At 38.7% G+C, this 16,845-nt stretch overlaps 1 protein-coding gene across 2 annotated transcripts in view; it reads right to left on the reverse strand.

Moving 5' to 3' along the window:
- Window positions 1-1,016: 1,016 nt before the first annotated feature.
- ctnna1 (catenin (cadherin-associated protein), alpha 1) overlaps window positions 1,017-16,845 on the reverse strand; it is a 196,741-nt gene continuing 180,912 nt past the window's right edge. For both annotated transcript variants that reach the window (XM_041192980.1, XM_041192979.1), the window contains exons 17-18: window positions 3,815-3,949; window positions 1,017-2,222 (exon numbers count right to left, since the gene is read on the reverse strand). In XM_041192980.1, coding sequence (XP_041048914.1) covers window positions 1,938-2,222; window positions 3,815-3,949 — 420 coding nt within the window. In that variant the 3' untranslated portion in view covers window positions 1,017-1,937. The remainder of the gene's footprint in view (window positions 2,223-3,814; window positions 3,950-16,845) is intronic.

A 16,845-nucleotide genomic window follows, 5' to 3' on the forward strand; every position in this document is an offset into this window, starting at 1 on the left:
AACTTATTTAATAACCATTGGAATCAGAGAGGAATTTCCCAGATTTCTTTCCTAAATTGTCCTAAAGTTCCTTTTTCCCAGGAAGATTGTGTGGCTGATGGATGGTACTTAGGAGTGATAATAATGACAATACAGGGTCAATTTGCTGGCTGCTCTTCTCCTATCCTTCAGTGACCAAGGCTACTTTTGATTTATGTCACATGTTTATTGCATTTTGATAAACTAAAATAAATTGGCAATGCAAAGACTTTATACAGCCATCTGTGGTGTATCCCTTAAGGCCTGTGTTTTTCAATGGCATTTGGGAGATTGGAGTAGTCACAGTAGTGAGATGAGGATGCAGCATAATTATATATACCCGGTATATCGTGGTCTAGTGAACTATGATACATTATTGGAGAGAGAGCAAAATTTACTTCCAGTATCATAAGAATAAAAGGCATTTTTTTAAAAGGGTAAACTTAAGATATAAGACACTTGTGTAAAATGTCTTAGGTTTTTGCCTTTAATAAATTAGTCAAAAACCTATTAAAATATAACCATATTACATGGAAACCAAAGTATGCCAATGACTTTTGATGAAAGTTCTGACGAAAGGTCAGCAACCTAAAACATTAACTGTTATTCTTTCTCCATGAATGCAGCCAGACCTGAGCATTTCCAGCATTATCTGTATTTATTTACTAAAAAAAACAATGGCAATGCCTGAATAATTCAAGTTGTAAAATATTGTTGGCAAATGCACCACTCTCTAATCAATAAAGGTACATTTCAACATAATTAAAACCCATGGATAGAAGTTCCCCCACACTAAAAATACATGGAACTAAATCTATAACTGGAATTAAAATTACTTTTCAAATGTCTCCTGGCATAATGTAAGGTTAAGAGTTTTGCCCAAGGCTGCAGAATGAAAGCAACCTCTATTTTGAAATGCAATTATAATGAAAACCAAAAGTGATACATTTTGGTTGACTGCAAGAGAACTGTAATTTCAGAATGCGAAAAGCTACAAGGTCTGTCAAAACAGTAACTTTATTTGAGAAGTACAGCAATACAGAGGTAAATTTATGCTTCAACAAGTATTCAGATCATGAAAAAAGATTTTTAAAAAGTTCTTAAATGTGGTACAGTATATTGCTACAGTTACTAATTAGGATTGTCTTCCAATGATTATCATACCCATTACATTGTACCTTGATACATAGCATGACTGCATAGCACAATACTAGTTTGGCTATTTAGGGAGCATGTTAATATCAAGGAATGTGTAAATAACTTGGCCTTTTGTATTGAGGAAGGGAGATCAAAAGAAAGTGGGTAAACGCTCTTTTTTGTTTGGAAACAGGGTGAGGGGTGGAAGATTAGAATACAGAAATGGGTTGAAATCAAATTGCAAACCACTCCAGATATTAACAATCTAAGCAATAATTAAACCAGTAGTAACCTCTACGTGCATTTAATGGTTTAAAGCTTTTCATTATCATACATATGTGGTTGCTTGTGGAAAATGATTTAAAATCAGTTGCAGTTTCTTCCCTGTAGAAGGGTTGGCAGTTTCATTCAATTCTAAGAACTTTGGGCTTTAAAATTCAACATCAGCCAATCTGCACATCACTCAAAAAGCTAGAGTTTCTTGATTATTTTATAGTATTAAAGCAATGCCTCAGTTATTGTCAGCCCATTACCAGAGTGCCAAACAAGGCTTGATTTTGATCTAATCTGCACAGCATTCCAACTTCCCCTACCAATTAAGAAATGGAGACTAACTTTATTTAACCATATGAAAAAAATAATCTGCAATTCTCTATGACCCATATTTGTGTGTGTATATTAAAAGCTTACATTTTTTTTTTTTAAAAGTTGAGTAAATTAAAGGAGGAGTTCTTGAAGCCACTCAAATGTATTTTGACCAAGTAGAGGAATGCTTTTAAATTTTAGATGCTATCCATTGCCTTGAATTCACTGAGAGCCTGCACTGGTGAGACATGCTTTTTCTGAGATGCCCTTTTAACTTTGTGAACATCATCATTTTTCTCCCTCTTTACCAGGGGTTTCTTCTCTGGAGCCCTCATCTTCCATGAGACAGCAGGCATGTTTAGCGAAGCCATGCCCAGCGACTTCTGATATTTAGTGGATGCCACATAAGAAGCCTTTACTGTTTGCACAACAGCGTTCATCAAGTTCTTTGCAGCTTGGATAAGAGACATTGCACTATCCACCTGGAAATGAAGGAAAGACAGGCTTCTGAGAATAAGTAGGTTGCAATACAATTATCTGTGAACCTGCAGTTATTACAAGTTCAGTGTCAATTTTGCTCAATAGAATCAAGATAAAAAAAAATCACACTGTTTAATGACCTTGAGGCATATGCTAGCCTAACTATTCACATTAGATGTTGTATATGCTATCAACAACTTGAAGCAGTGAGTTCTCAACTGCTCTGTCTCAGGTGGGAGGTACTGTAATTTACAGGCATAAGGCACTTTCCAAATCATAGAAAAATCAACTTGTGCTGCTTGCCTTTTGTTCCTAAGCCCAATCAGAACACGCAAGTGTTCAATTTCAGAATAGCACTGAGGAGACAGTAGATTGCCTATCTAACTGAAAACTATAAATGGTTTGTGGTACTGAGAAGGAGGTACAGAAAAGTACTTTAAATACTTAAAACTATATGCTTAAACTACAATAAGAGAGATAATACCACAAATGGATAATGGAATCAACAATGTACCCAGATGCTGGTGTTACATGTATGATAAAGCTGTATCTCGGCAGATGAATTAAAACAGGTGCTTTTTTTTATTATTGATTACTGATTTATATCCAAAAAAAGATAAGATTTATTTGGTTGTGCAATGATGTGATGTCTCAAATTATATATATTATTCAAATTATGTACCAAATATATTTTAAATTCTAAAATGGCAAACTTTTGTTCTAAAATAGGAATTTGCAATATATGGAATTGTGGGTAGAATGATAGAATGTATTGTTTCATCCTAATGCAACTGGGTATATGAGAACATTTCTTCTGAAGAAACATCTTTATTTCATGAACTATAGCAAAAATATTTAAAAAAATAAATAATTAAAAATGTTAAAAATGAATGTAAAGGCCACAATTCATGTTGTGGGTAAGAGGGCGTACTATTGTCATTTTTCAGATGCCACGTTTGTTATGAATCAGTGAATTTAATGCTTAATTTTCTTCCAAACTATATTGCATAATGGATACAAGAACAAATTATCTTTATATAGCACCTTTAATGTAATGAAATGTCCCAAGGCACTTCACAAGGGCTTTATAAAAGAAAGTCTGACACTGAGCCACATAAGAGGACATTAGGTCAGATGACCAAAGGCTTGTTCAAAGGGGCAGGTTTTAAGAAGTGTCTTAAAGGAGGCAAGCAAGGTAGAGAGGTGGAGCCTGTAAGTCAAACTTGTGATTCAGAAGGGTGTTTAAACTAATGAGCTTCAGTGAGATCAGAATCTCTAAAACAAATGTCAGTCCTTTAAGTCACTTCAAGAAATATTTTATTCTACACTTAAATGTAGTAACTTCAACTTTTGTCACTGTAATTACTTCTGTAAAACTAAACTGACAAAGACACTGCTTGCTTTCTTACATACACAGACAAAAGTATTGGGTTGTTATAATAACTGCAGGAGGACACTACCACTCGGCACAATCCCAGGATTGTAATCATCAGGCTTACTTTTGTTGGATTTTTGGGGCCACAACATTTTTTGCTAATTCAGGATTGGCTAGAAATTGGCATGAACACACATTTATTAAATGCGTAATACTTACTCCAGATACAATGAGCTCCCCACCCAGGTTTTGGACTTCTGCTTTAACTTTGCTGCAGATATTTAGTTGATGGCAGTACAAGGCAATGCGCTGCAGATAGGCCAATAAATCTTGCTTACAGCTAGAGTCTGGACACTGTAAAAAAAAAAATACAGTTAAAAATCCCACAATTCCTACAAGCATTTTCAGCTGTTTCAAGAGTAAAACATTATAGTACTATCAAACTCATAGCTCAAATTGAAATAACTGAAACTGATTTCAGGAAGCGGTGTGGTGCTACAGTTTTCCTTAAGGCTTTGAACAGGTCAGTGGAAACTTAAAATTACTTGCAATATCTCCTAGAAAGTAGTCACGAGTGGAAGATGGATGATAATGCAATTAAACTTGATTGTGCGGCGCCCACAGATGCCCCTCCCCCAACGCCTTTTATAAATCATCCCAGCTCACATATGAAAAAGTCAGTTGGTTGAGCTAACAGAAGGCTGTGACATGAGAGCATAAAAATTGCTGGTGAGAAAAGACCACTATCCATCTAATTTGTCTACCACCATCCTGGTAATCACACAATGCAACAACTGTTGCTCAATCACTAATACAGACCCAGACATGGCATGAGGAAAATCTCAATGGTTGAGAAATTCAGGAGCCACAGGTCCAAAGCCGTCAGATTCCTCCCAAACATGTTACGCCATGTCATGTCTCAATTACTCTCATCTTATTCCAAAGTATTATTTTCTAAAAGAAATCTTACTAATTTGCATCTGAATGACTGCTTTCATCGTTCTCCCTAGGAAGCCTGCTCTATAGATTCAACACTATTGCAGTATTATTTCCACAGATTATTTTTTAATTTACCCTCCAAATGCAAGCAATGTCCTGCAGTTCTACTCTCCTGACAAGGTGAAATGGTATTTTATGGTCTACATTAGCTAGTCCCTTTAGAATTCTAAAACAGCCAAATCACTCTTTCATCTTCTCTTTTCCAGTGAGAACAGGATCAATTTACTTAACTGTTCCTCATATATAAAATAAAAAGATATGCAAGCTTCAAGAGTGTGCTGATTTCCCTGCTATGGGGTGATAGAATACACCGGGAATTTTCTAAGATTGAGTAAATTGAGATTTATGTGGTGAACAGTTCTGAATTGGTCTCCTCACCTTTTGCTCCAAGTAGAAGGTAGAAGAGTCAGACTCAATGCATCCTCGCAAATAAATGCTATTGAGAGTTTAGTTACATAAAATCTATTGTACAATTTTCATACATCTGTAAATCACTGCCGATGAAGCATTGTATGCCAGGGTAATGCATGCCATTGCCGAAGCATGCTAATATTGGGACCTTACGGTGATTTAAAAAAATTATTCCTATTGTGCTTTTGGGGTGGTGTGCAAGAATCAAAGGAGGTGGAATTTGTACAAGGAATGGATAAGAGATATTTGTATACGCCGTAACTGTTTAGACAGTGAACCATCACATACTCACCATGTTTTGAACCTAGCTGCCACACAACAGCAAGAAAACATTTTGAAATGAAAATAACGGTTGTACAGTCTGTAATTCAAACTTGTGATTCAGAAGGTGTCTAAACTATGAACTTCAGTGAAATCAGAATCTCTAAAACAAATACTAGTTCTATAAGTCACTTCAAGAAATATTTTATTCTACACTTAAATGCAGTAACTTTAACCTTTGTCACTGTGATTACTTCTGTAAAACTAAACTGACGAAGACACTACTTGCTTTCTTACATGCACAGACAAAAGTAATAGAGCTGTTATAATAACTGCAATTGGGACATCCAGAAACCTTCTAGCGGGGCAGCCTTTAAATGAGAATAGACCCAAGTGTGGCCCAGACTCCCACTTGTGATTGGATAACAATTGTATATTTGCATTATCCAACCAAAAACACTGACAAAATAAATCCGCCAAATGAAATAAGGATATTTTACAGAGGTGTTCTAACAAAACCACACTGCAGCTTGTTGGTCAAACTTCGATTGAAGCTAAAGATATATTTATCAATGGGATTGTGTACAATGAATCTACAGTGTTGGGTGCCGAACAATGTTGCCCAAGTGAAAAAGGTTTTGAAATGTTCATGTTGCAAATCTTAGGACCAATTTAAAAATTGGTCCCTCACTGAAGATTTCACAATTACACAAATGATTGCCAGATGATACTTAGCTTGGTGGTCTATGGGCAAAGGAAGAGCCAATCATATTTCTCACATTGATCAGAAATACTTAAGCCCTCTGCTTGGTTCATCTCTAAAGAAGGAAGTCTCTACATTAATAATGGAGGAAAACCAAAACAAACTATGCTGAAGCATCGACTGATGTTGTCTGGAATTTTGTCTTCATATCTGATGGTTAAGCTCATTGACAAAAAGCGCTTTTGGATGGATGACAACAAAGCTGCATTAATCAGTGTTTTAGACCTACAAAACCAAATTAATCTTTTGCCTGAGTTAGTAGGTTAAACATGCAGTGTTATTTACCAATGAAAATGGACTGACGCTTCCGAGCTTTAAGAGAAGAAAAGAACTGAAACAAACATGAACACAAGGTATGTAATGCAAGAAGAAAGTCCTTGTGATGAATAGATCAAAAACATTAAAAAAGTACAGCTTTTTGCAATCCTTACATTTTTAATTGCAAATGAAATTTGTCTTACATCAGAAATTTAAATCCTTCTTTGGAATAAGACACTTTAAAAGTGAAGCATTCCTTATTATTCCTTTCTTTTTCTCCCTCTGCTCAATAAAAAAAGCCTCATGGCTAGATTAACTTCTGCATCTCTTTTTTTTTAACCAAAGCCTATAATGGTAATGCTTGTTCTAATCTATTTATCTATCTTCTCAATTTTTATTGTCTATTTGCATTTATTACTAGTAAATGGAAACAGTTTTGTGTTTCAAACACTTAGTCAGGATCTATGTTTCACCTTTAATGGGTGAATATATGGGCCTGAATTTTCTGGTCGCCGTGCAGGGGTGGGCTTTGCTCGCCGATGCGTAAAGTGATGCGTGGTGCCGTTGGGCAGGCCTTAATTGGCCCACCCACAAAATGACAGCAATTGGCTGCACGGCCGCCCGTGCCTGCTCCCGCCCAGCTCGCCTGAAGGGGAGAAAGTTCTCCCCATGGTCTAGTTGGGTAATTAAACACAGATTCCTGTTCAAAATGACTGGAGAACTGAAAATTTTACAAATGATGCAGATTGATATATTCCTGGTAATGCATATGATAAACCAAGACTGGCTAGATGGGCATGAATATCAAGCAGCTAATGCATAGGAAAACCTGTGGTTATCCATTTTCCTTGACATAGTAATTTCACATTGTACCAAATAATTCTCTATGAAGTGAGGTTGACTAAAGAAACTGTCAGGGGTAGAATTACTTCAAAAGATTGGCTTGTCAAAAGAAATGGCAGATTTTCCAAAAAGAACATAGTATAAATTTTACTTTTAAGATTAAGCCCGTGAAGAAAAAGGTACACAAAAATTTTGCAAATATCCTATCAATCATTGGCCTAATTCTATAAGTGCTATTGAATAGAATATGTTTCCAATTTCATTTAGCAGATAATTTGATAGTCCTGGTCAGCTTTGCAAGTTAATTTGAAGTTTCAAATTAAAAGCACTGAAAAAGGGCAGTGTAATCAAGTTAATTTTAGCATCTCAATTAACTTAAATTATACTAACGGTTTGTGTCATTAATATTTAATGGTCCAAATTCTTACTATACAACAGTGTTTATTCTGAGTTAAGGTCTGAAGAAATTTGCAACTGAAGCATCTGCAGACATTACACGGGAGACATGCAGTGGGCTTCAGTAACCTTGTACCACATGGATTACAGTGTTCCCACAATGCTGAGTGAAACAAGCATCGAGCAAGTTCAGGAGGTCTGCACCTGTTTGCTCTCGTGTGATTTACTAAATTACAGTTCTGTTTTTAATTTTGAATAGTACAAATTACAGCAATTATGCACCAGAATTTATAATTTACTGCAGTTGTATGTTGCTTTCTATTTGCTAAGAGATTCAGAATTGTACTTAGTCTACTGCTTTCAAAACTGACATCTAGTTGACAAAATTCCATTCAAATCACGAGTTACATTTTTGTTTCCTGTACTAAGCTGTTGGCAGAAATCCTATAAATACACCTTACTAAAAAGGTTATTTCTCAGACAGCTCGATTTTAAGTTTTAATACTAAAACTCAGTTTCATGTAGTAGCTACATAAAAATGAATATTTTCTGCTTGGCCATGTTTACAGGTTTGCCAAAAAACCTGTGTGGGTGTATGTGTGCGTGCGCTTGTGCATGTGCAAAACTCGCTATTGGGGGCGTTCACAGGGACCCTGGGACTTTGATTGAGACTTTGAATTTCCTACTCTGAGACTCTAAGTAGACAAGAACATTCTATAAAATTTTAGATAGTAGCCCAAAGCATGCCTCATTCTAATGTTGCTCTACATTTCTACATCCACTGTTGCTGCCCCCACCCCACTCATCAATAATGGACACTATGCTTTAGCAATCTGGTGCTGCAATTTAATTGATGTCTGCTGGATCAACTGGAAAACAAACAGGAATCTGCATTAAAGCTCTTTCTCTCCCAAAATATATACTTAAATTGTGTGTGTGTTGGGGAATGGAAATGATTTCTATTTTGGGTATACATCACCATTAAATATTTCCATTTAAAAAATATAGAATTCCCTCAAGTATTTCCTAACAATTTGTCCTATTCTCAAAGTACCTTTTTGCCTTCAAAACAGTCATGTAGAAAAGTTGACACCAAACCTTAAGTCCATGCCTACAAATATAAATAAAGCATCTATGGCATCAGTGATATGATGGTTTAAATGATGTGATAATCATTTGGTGTAAGATCAACATTAAATTTTATAATAGGCCATAATAGGCCTTTCTGGAACCCAAGGGACAAAAAGTTTCCTATTAACTAGCTCTGGATGTATAAGGTACATCAGCTGTCATTACAATTGTCAGATATATTTAAGATCCCATTATGCATCTTGCTGCACTGACATATACAAACTAATTAATCAAACAATTATGCATCTCAATATTTATGAGGGCAGCAGTTTACATGCCCCCACAAACCTAGGTGTTCAAATTGTTGAGAGGGTGGGAGGGAGGTGGGAGCACAGCAACTTCTGCCAACACCATACTCACTGAGTGAGTAGGGTTAAAAAAGTGACCTATCTTGTGACATGGTCAATGACATTCTAATGCTGATGAAACTGGCCCACTTTTACCAGCTTCAGCCAAGTAGCTTTGAAGAAAGCTATTCAGGTGGAAAAAAAATGGCAAGCAGCAAATTACTGCCATAGCTTCCATTCACACGGGTAAAGGAAAAGGAATAATAAACTTCTGGTGAATGGGAATTTCAAACTCCTTCCAGTTGTCTTTGCAGTGTTACCCTATCTGTAACCTAAACTACAGAAATAAATTTGGATTGGGGGTGGGGGGGAAGGAAGACATTTTCCTAGACAAAGGGATGATGGGTTTGCAGTTGCACAGCGTTAAATCCCCTTAAAAAAGTGTCACGTTGGATCAGGATCCTGATATCATTCTACCCTCTTCTGGATTTTACCAAGCAGGTCAAAAGGCAAGTGGGGAACTCCCTTGGATCTGCTGGGAAGCAAATTAAGATCTTAAGAAAGCCAATTAAGTACTATTTCAACCCTCAGTTCTGGATTTTTCAACCAGGACACTGTTTCCGATGTTGAAACTGACAAGGTGGGAAAGCTTTGATCAGCGAAACTAAAGAACTCCAGTCATGGCTAGGTGAAAGCTTGCTGCTCAAAGCACTTCTTCTCTGGGAAAATGCCATCACTGCCTGACAGGTAATTTCCAACTTCCTGGAAGGCACTTCACTCATCTTCAGCTATACTTCTCCACTGCTAGCCTTCACACAGCATGGAGGCAGTGTGTACAGCTGTACCTTTCACCTCTGATGAGGAACAAGGGGAGAGACAGCACTATCACCAGGAGCAACCCCAGCAGGAGCACCATCTGCCTTCACCTCAGGTATATGGCCCAGAGGGGATAGGCACCAAGATCCAGCTGGAAGAAGATAAAACTTCCTCTTAATGTGGATCAACTCTCTAAACACAGTTTTTAATCTCTGTTTTTATCTCTGTGACTCAGCAGGGTCAGGCTCCCATAGCAGGTTGCTGCTGACACCTACAGCCCAAAGGAGCAAAACCTTCTCCCCAGTGGAGGTGGGGGACATGTAATGCCAGAGGCAGATGAAGTGCCCGTCACTGAAGAGTCTTTTGATTGGTTAGAGCAAGTATTCTCCTCCTCCCATCCTAGAAAGAGCTCAGCTCATTGCAGCCCCGTAGAACCTGCAGCAGGACTTCCAGGCAAGAGTGGGACCTGGGAACAGCCTTCCTACGTCACTTCACTTGTGTGGTTGTTACAGCCTTAAAAATTCAAGTGCTGGGTGAGCCATTGTAAGGCATGCTGTGGTCCCTTTAATTAGAATTCCTTCCTTTGAAAGACTAGGCACGTAATCCTGCTTGGCTCACCTCCCTGTTTTGGAACCCTGAAGGCAGAATGATATTGCTTTGGCCACTTAAAATGACTTGGCAAAGCCACTAATCAGTTGACAAGATCTTGAATCGCAAATAGTCCTTGGCGGAACACAAGCATAAAGCAAGAGCCTGCCCCTCACCTATATAACTATCGACAGAAAGTAAAGAGTTGTTGTTCAACGTCAGTGAAAATATCAAGCACTGCCTTGGCTGTCAGCACGGATCAATGACTCTCCTAGCCAAGTGGCACAGAGATTATTAGGTGTGACTGTTGCAGATTTTCAATAAGTAGGATAGGATTCATTCATTATACAAGGCCAAGTAAGCTTCCAGGGCACTTGTTTATTTTGAATTGATTCAGTATAACGCAGATGGAAGCATACCTAATGAGACTTATCAGTTAAGGGTAGTATTAAGCAAATATGACCCTAAAATGATCAACTGGGATTTCAAGATGGTCATACTTCGGTGTTCTACCATTTGGCTTGAACTATTGATATCTTGGAGATTATCATTGCCAGAAAGTGAACTGGACCAGCCATCTAAATACTGTGGTTACAAGAGCAGGTCAGAGGCTGAGAATTCTGCAGCAAGTAACACCTCTTGACTCCCCAGAATCTGCCAATAAGTTAGGAGTGTGATGGAATACTCTCCATTTACCTAGAATAAGCACAGTCCTACAACACTCAAGAAGCTTGACACCATCCAGGATAAAGCAGTCGGGTTGATTTTTTTAAAAAATCATCTATGGGATGTGGGTGTTGCTGGCTAGGCCAGCATTTATTGCCCATCCCTAGTTGCCCTTGAGAAGGTGGTGGTGAGCTGCCTTCTTAAACTGCTACAGTCCATATGGTGTAGATACACCCAAAGTGCTGTTGTTAGGGAGAGTGTTCCAGGATTTTGATCCAGCGGCAGCAAAGGAAAGAGTGATATATTTCCAAGTCAGAATGGTGTGCAACTTGGAGGAGAACTTACAGGTGGTGATGTTCCATGCATCCGCTGCTCGTCTTTCTATACGGTAGCGGTCGCGGGTTTGGAAGGTGCTGTCTAAGGAGTCTTGGTGAGTTCCTGCAGTGTATCTTGTAGACGGTACACACTGTTGCCACTGTGCGGCAGTGGTGGAAGGAGTGAATCTTTGTGGATGGGGTGCCAATCAAGCGGGCTGCTTTATCCTGGATGGTGTTGAGCTTCTTGAGCGTTGTTGGAGCTGCACTCATCCAGGCAAGTGCGGTGTATTCCATCACACTCAAGACTTGTACCTTGTAGATAGTGGACAAGCTTTGAGGTGTCAGGTGGTGAGTTACTCGCCACAGCATTTGTAGCCTCTGATCTGGTCTTGTAGCCACAGTATTTACATGGCTAGTCCAGTTCAGTTTCTGGTCACTGGTAACCCCCGGGATGTTGACAGTGGGAGATTCAGTGATGGTAATGCCATTGAATGTCAACAGGCGATAGTTAGATTCTCTCGTTGGAGATGGTCATTGTCTGGCATGAATGTTATTTGCCACTTGTCAACTGAAGCTTGGATATTTTCCAGGTCTTGCTGCACTTGGACATGGACTGCTTCAGTATGAGTCATCGCGAATGGTACTGAACATTGTACAATCATCAGTGAACATCCCCACTTCTGACCTTATGATGGAAGGAAGGTCATTGATGAAGCAGCTTAAGATGGTTGGGCTGAGGACACGACCCTGAGGGACTCATGCAACGATGTCCTGGAATGGAGATGATTAACCTCCAACAACCTCAACCATCTTCCTTTGTGCTAGGTATGATTCCAAACAGCGGAGCGTTTTCCCCGATTTCCATAGAGTCCAGTTTTGCTAGGGCTCCTTGATGCCACACTCACATCAAAGGCTGCCTTGATGTCAAGAGCAGTCACTCTCACCTCACCCCTGGAGTTTAGGTCTTTTGTCCATGTTTGAACGAAGGCTCTAATGAGATCAGGAGCAGAGTGATCCCTGCAGAACCCAAACTGAGCAACAGTCAGAAGGTTATTTCTAAGCAAGTGCCGCTTGATAGCACTATTGATAACCCCTCCCATCACTTTACTGATGATCAAGAGTAGACTAATGAGGCGGTAATTGGCCGGGTTGGATTTGTCCTGCTTTTTGTGGACAAGACATACCTGGGCAATTTTCCACATTGCTGGATGGATGCCAATGTTATAGTTGTACTGCAACAACTTGGCTAGGGGCACGGCCAGTTCTGGAGCACAGGTCTTCAGTACTATTGCCGAAATATTGTCAGAGCCCATAGTCTTTGCGCTATCCAGTGCCTTCAGCAATTTCTTGACAGCACGTGGAGTGAATCGAATTGGCTGAAGACTGGCATCTGTGATACTGGGGACCTCTGGAGCCGAATGCGTTGTTGTGGATGGTGTTGAGCTTCTTGAGTGTTGTAGGACTGCACTAATCCAGGCAAATGGATATTCCATCACACTCCTAACTTATTGGCAGGCTTTGGGATGTCAAGAGATGAGTTACTTGCCACTGAATTCTCAGTGAGTTGACACCCATCTACCACCTTAAACATTCACCCTCCACCAACCCGCAGCGGCAGCTGTGTACACTAAAAACTCATCAAGCCTCCTTCGACAGCACCTTCCAAACCTACAATTCCTACCACCTAGAAGGATAAGGGCAACAGATGCATGGGAACACCACCATCTTGCAAGTTCTCTCCAAGCCACACTATCCTGACTTTGAACTATATTGCCATTCATTGTTGCTGGACCAAATTCCTGGAACTTCCTTCCTAACAGCACTACGGGTGTACCTACACCACATGGACTTTTTTTTTATTCGTTCATGGGATGCGGGCCAACCCTAACTGCCCTTGTTCAGAGTGCATTTAAGAGTCAACCACATTGCTGAAGGTCTGGAGTCAGATGTAGGCCAGACCAGGTAAGGACAGCAGATTTCCTTTCCTAAAGGGCATTAGTGAACCTGATGTTTTTATTTAAATGACAATCAGCAATTGGTTTCGCAGTCATCATCAGACTTTTAATTTACTGAATTCAAATCTCACCATCTGCCATGTGGGATTTGAACCCGGGTCCCCACAACATTAACCTGGCTCGCTGGAATGCTAGCTCAGTGACTATGCCACTGCCTCTCCAACCCAACTGCAGCACTTAAAGTGGCAGCTCATCACCACCCTCTCAAAGACAAGGAGGGATGGGCAACAATTCTGTCCTAGCCACTGATGGCCACATTCTGTGAAATAATAAAGAAAACTTTCAACGCCAGCTTCAAAAACTAAAGAGACAAACTGTCCAATGTATTCAGTTTCATAGCTAGAACTGATTAAAAGTCAATTTTGTCCAATAATATTAATAGGTTGTGTTGCTAAAACCAAGTTCAATGGAAATCAATGTTGAACAGAGTTCAGGCAAGTGTTGACATTTGATCTAAAAATAATGGAGATAGAGCAAATAATTTGCAATCTAAGCAACTTCAAAATAATATGGATTCTATTAAAAAAGACAGTTTGTACAGGTCGACTGATTGTTTAGAAGTCAGATGGAATTGATAGATTGTCAAGTGTTGGTGAAGTAAGAATCAATAAAATATGGTCATTTTTCTGCCAGCACTGAGAAACCCTATTTTACTGTGCATGATTCAAGCTGTATAAATTGAAAATCATTTTCACTTTCTATATCTGTGCTATCTTAATGTATAAATACTTAAAATAGGCTTTAAGTTTTTGTGCGTCAGCTTGTTAAAGATATCAACCTTATTGAAACTATTTAAACTGTTTACTTGAAGAAACAGTATGCATACTTACAATGATTCCTTAAACCAGCTATGTCATAATACTTTAAGTTTTTTAATCTAATTTTTGATAAGAGTAATTGTGATTTTGTATAATGAAGCTTAAAATTTTGGACACTTAAACAGGAATATACAAAGTCTGGAGTCTGTAAAGACAATGAACTGTTGATCCCCATTCTACTTTATTGCTATTCTGTAAACTGAAATAGCTTTAGCAAGCTATTTTTATTAATTTGAATAAATATCAAAAAGTGTGGGTTTTGGCATTAGATGCCTCTGCACGAGTATGCCAGTGTTAGCTGCCTGCATTAAAGAGTGTTAAAGCTTAATTCTGATGGCAGAATTACATTTTGTGGGTCTATGCTGCCGTCAGGTTAAACTATTTTAACAAGTTATGTGCAGCCAGTATTAAATCACATTTGATATCAAATTCTACAGCAACATTGTAAAGTGCTGCAAAAATGTTTCAATATCAATCAGAACACATTTGCCTCTTTCTGCTCACTTGCAGTCCTCAGGGTTACAGCTGCAGTATCCTGGTTTGCATGCAAATAAAGCATGTTGCTCTATCCAAAAATGATTCTTTTCTTAAAAAAAGTATGCTTTTAAAAAAAGTATTTTTAAAATAAAGAGGTCGTGCATTTTGTAAGAGAACAACAATAACACAGGTTAATAAAGCTAGTAAAAGATTGATAGGTTTCATTTTTAGAGGGGCAGAATTGAAAAGTAGAGAAATGCCAAACTTGTATTGAAGGTTAGAACAAACTTAGAATCCTATGCAGTTATCATAAAAATATAGGGGCATTGGAGAAGGTACAACAAAAAAAATTCACAAGGATGATATCAGAGCTGAGGAGATATACTTATCAGAAAAGGCTGGATATGCTGGGTAACTTTTCTCTAGAAAAGAGAGTGGCCTCACAGAAGATTATGAAAGATGTTCATACTGTAGACGTAGAAAAAATGCTTGCTGGTAGACCAGAACAAGAGGTCATAAATACAAAATAACCACCAAGTGTAATAGCTAAATTTGGAGATATTTCTTTACTCAAAGAATATGGAATGCATTACCACAATGAGTACTTGAAGCAAATGTATAGATGCATTTAAGGGGAAGCTGGATAAACATACAAGGGAGAAAGGTTTAGAAGGAAATACACTGTTCATATTGCAGCCCATCAGTTCATAACTGTCTCATCCTTCATGGAACAAATATTGCATGAAGAATTTCAATAGATTATAAATTTTCCATCGCTCTAATTTGTTCCCAATCAATTTATGTAGTTGGCAAGCAAAATCATTTTTAACAGAACCTGTAATCACAAATAAGCCAGAATACATTTTCTTCTGTATTCCTCCCTCTCTGCTGATCATAGTTAACATGCTATTCTATTTCTACTTACCATGTTTAATACAGAATAATAAACCAGATGAGCTTGACACAATCAACATTTCGGAATCTAAGATTTTTGCATTGACCAGTTCACCTTCTTGAGCTCAGTGCTTCGGAATGTACCTATAGGCAACTGCTCACTCCCCATGACCCCAATGTCCAAAAATTAAGTAGTAAGTCCAAGAATCGAACAAAGAAATTATGACTATATTTTGGCTATTGGTTACATCTCATGACCATGCTTGGCTTCAGAAGATTAGCATCAACACTTCAGGCTGTTAACTGCTAAATAGATTAACCAGTAAACAGACAAATGAACAGAACCACAAAATCCATTTATTGTGCTAAATTACAATGTAGACTGGACTAGACCAAGTCCCTGAATATTACATGGCAGTTTGTGGCTTAGCATTTAGAGCCCCTTGAGTTGTGCATCTAAACTGATCAGAGTTAAAGAGAGGTAAATAGTTAACCATCAGGACAACTGAAATTTAGGTGTGTTATACAAATTCAAACAAAATCTACAAACGGATGAATTTAAACTTAACATCTATATTCCTAGCTACAGTAACGAATCAAGTTGGATGCTTGTGTGTGTGCGAACCTAAGCATATGACAGAAAGAAAGGCCAATACCACCACAGTCAATATTTCACAAGCTACTTCTCAAGAAATCTAATTGATAAATAAAAATATTTCCACACAAGCAGCTACGCATACAAAATTGCAGAAAAAGCATATAATCGTGAACAAAAGTGCACAGGATCACAGAATTGTTACAGCACAGAAGGCCATTCAGCCCATTTTGGCCACACCGGCTCCCTAACAAACAATTCACCCAGTGCCATTCTCCTGCCTCAGCTCCGTAACCCTGCACACTGTTCCTTTTCAAATAACAGTCCAATTTCTTTGAGAATGCCTTGATTGAGCCTTCCTCCCCCACTCTCAGGCAGTGTATTCCAAACCCTAACCACTGCTGCACGAGAAAGTTCTCTCTCACACTGCCTTTGCCAATTATTTTAAATCTGTGCCCTCTCGTTCTTGACCTCTCACAAACTCTTGCTCACTCACTCGCTGCCCAAGTCTGGGAGGTTTGGGCATTTTATCTCTGAGGAGGAATTCAGGATGGCTGTGAAGGTGACAAGATGCACTTACTCGCTCTGCCCTGTGTGAGACTCCCACTCTCCTAGGCGGTGGGGCCAGGTAGGCACACTTGCTATGACTGCTGTTCTTCGTGGCCTCCCTGACCTGCTCTGCCATCTTGCCCCCTGTGCTCATTTAGGGGGCTAG

The sequence above is a fragment of the Carcharodon carcharias genome, chromosome 8 (assembly GCF_017639515.1).
Source record: "Carcharodon carcharias isolate sCarCar2 chromosome 8, sCarCar2.pri, whole genome shotgun sequence".
Taxonomy (NCBI): domain Eukaryota; kingdom Metazoa; phylum Chordata; class Chondrichthyes; order Lamniformes; family Lamnidae; genus Carcharodon; species Carcharodon carcharias.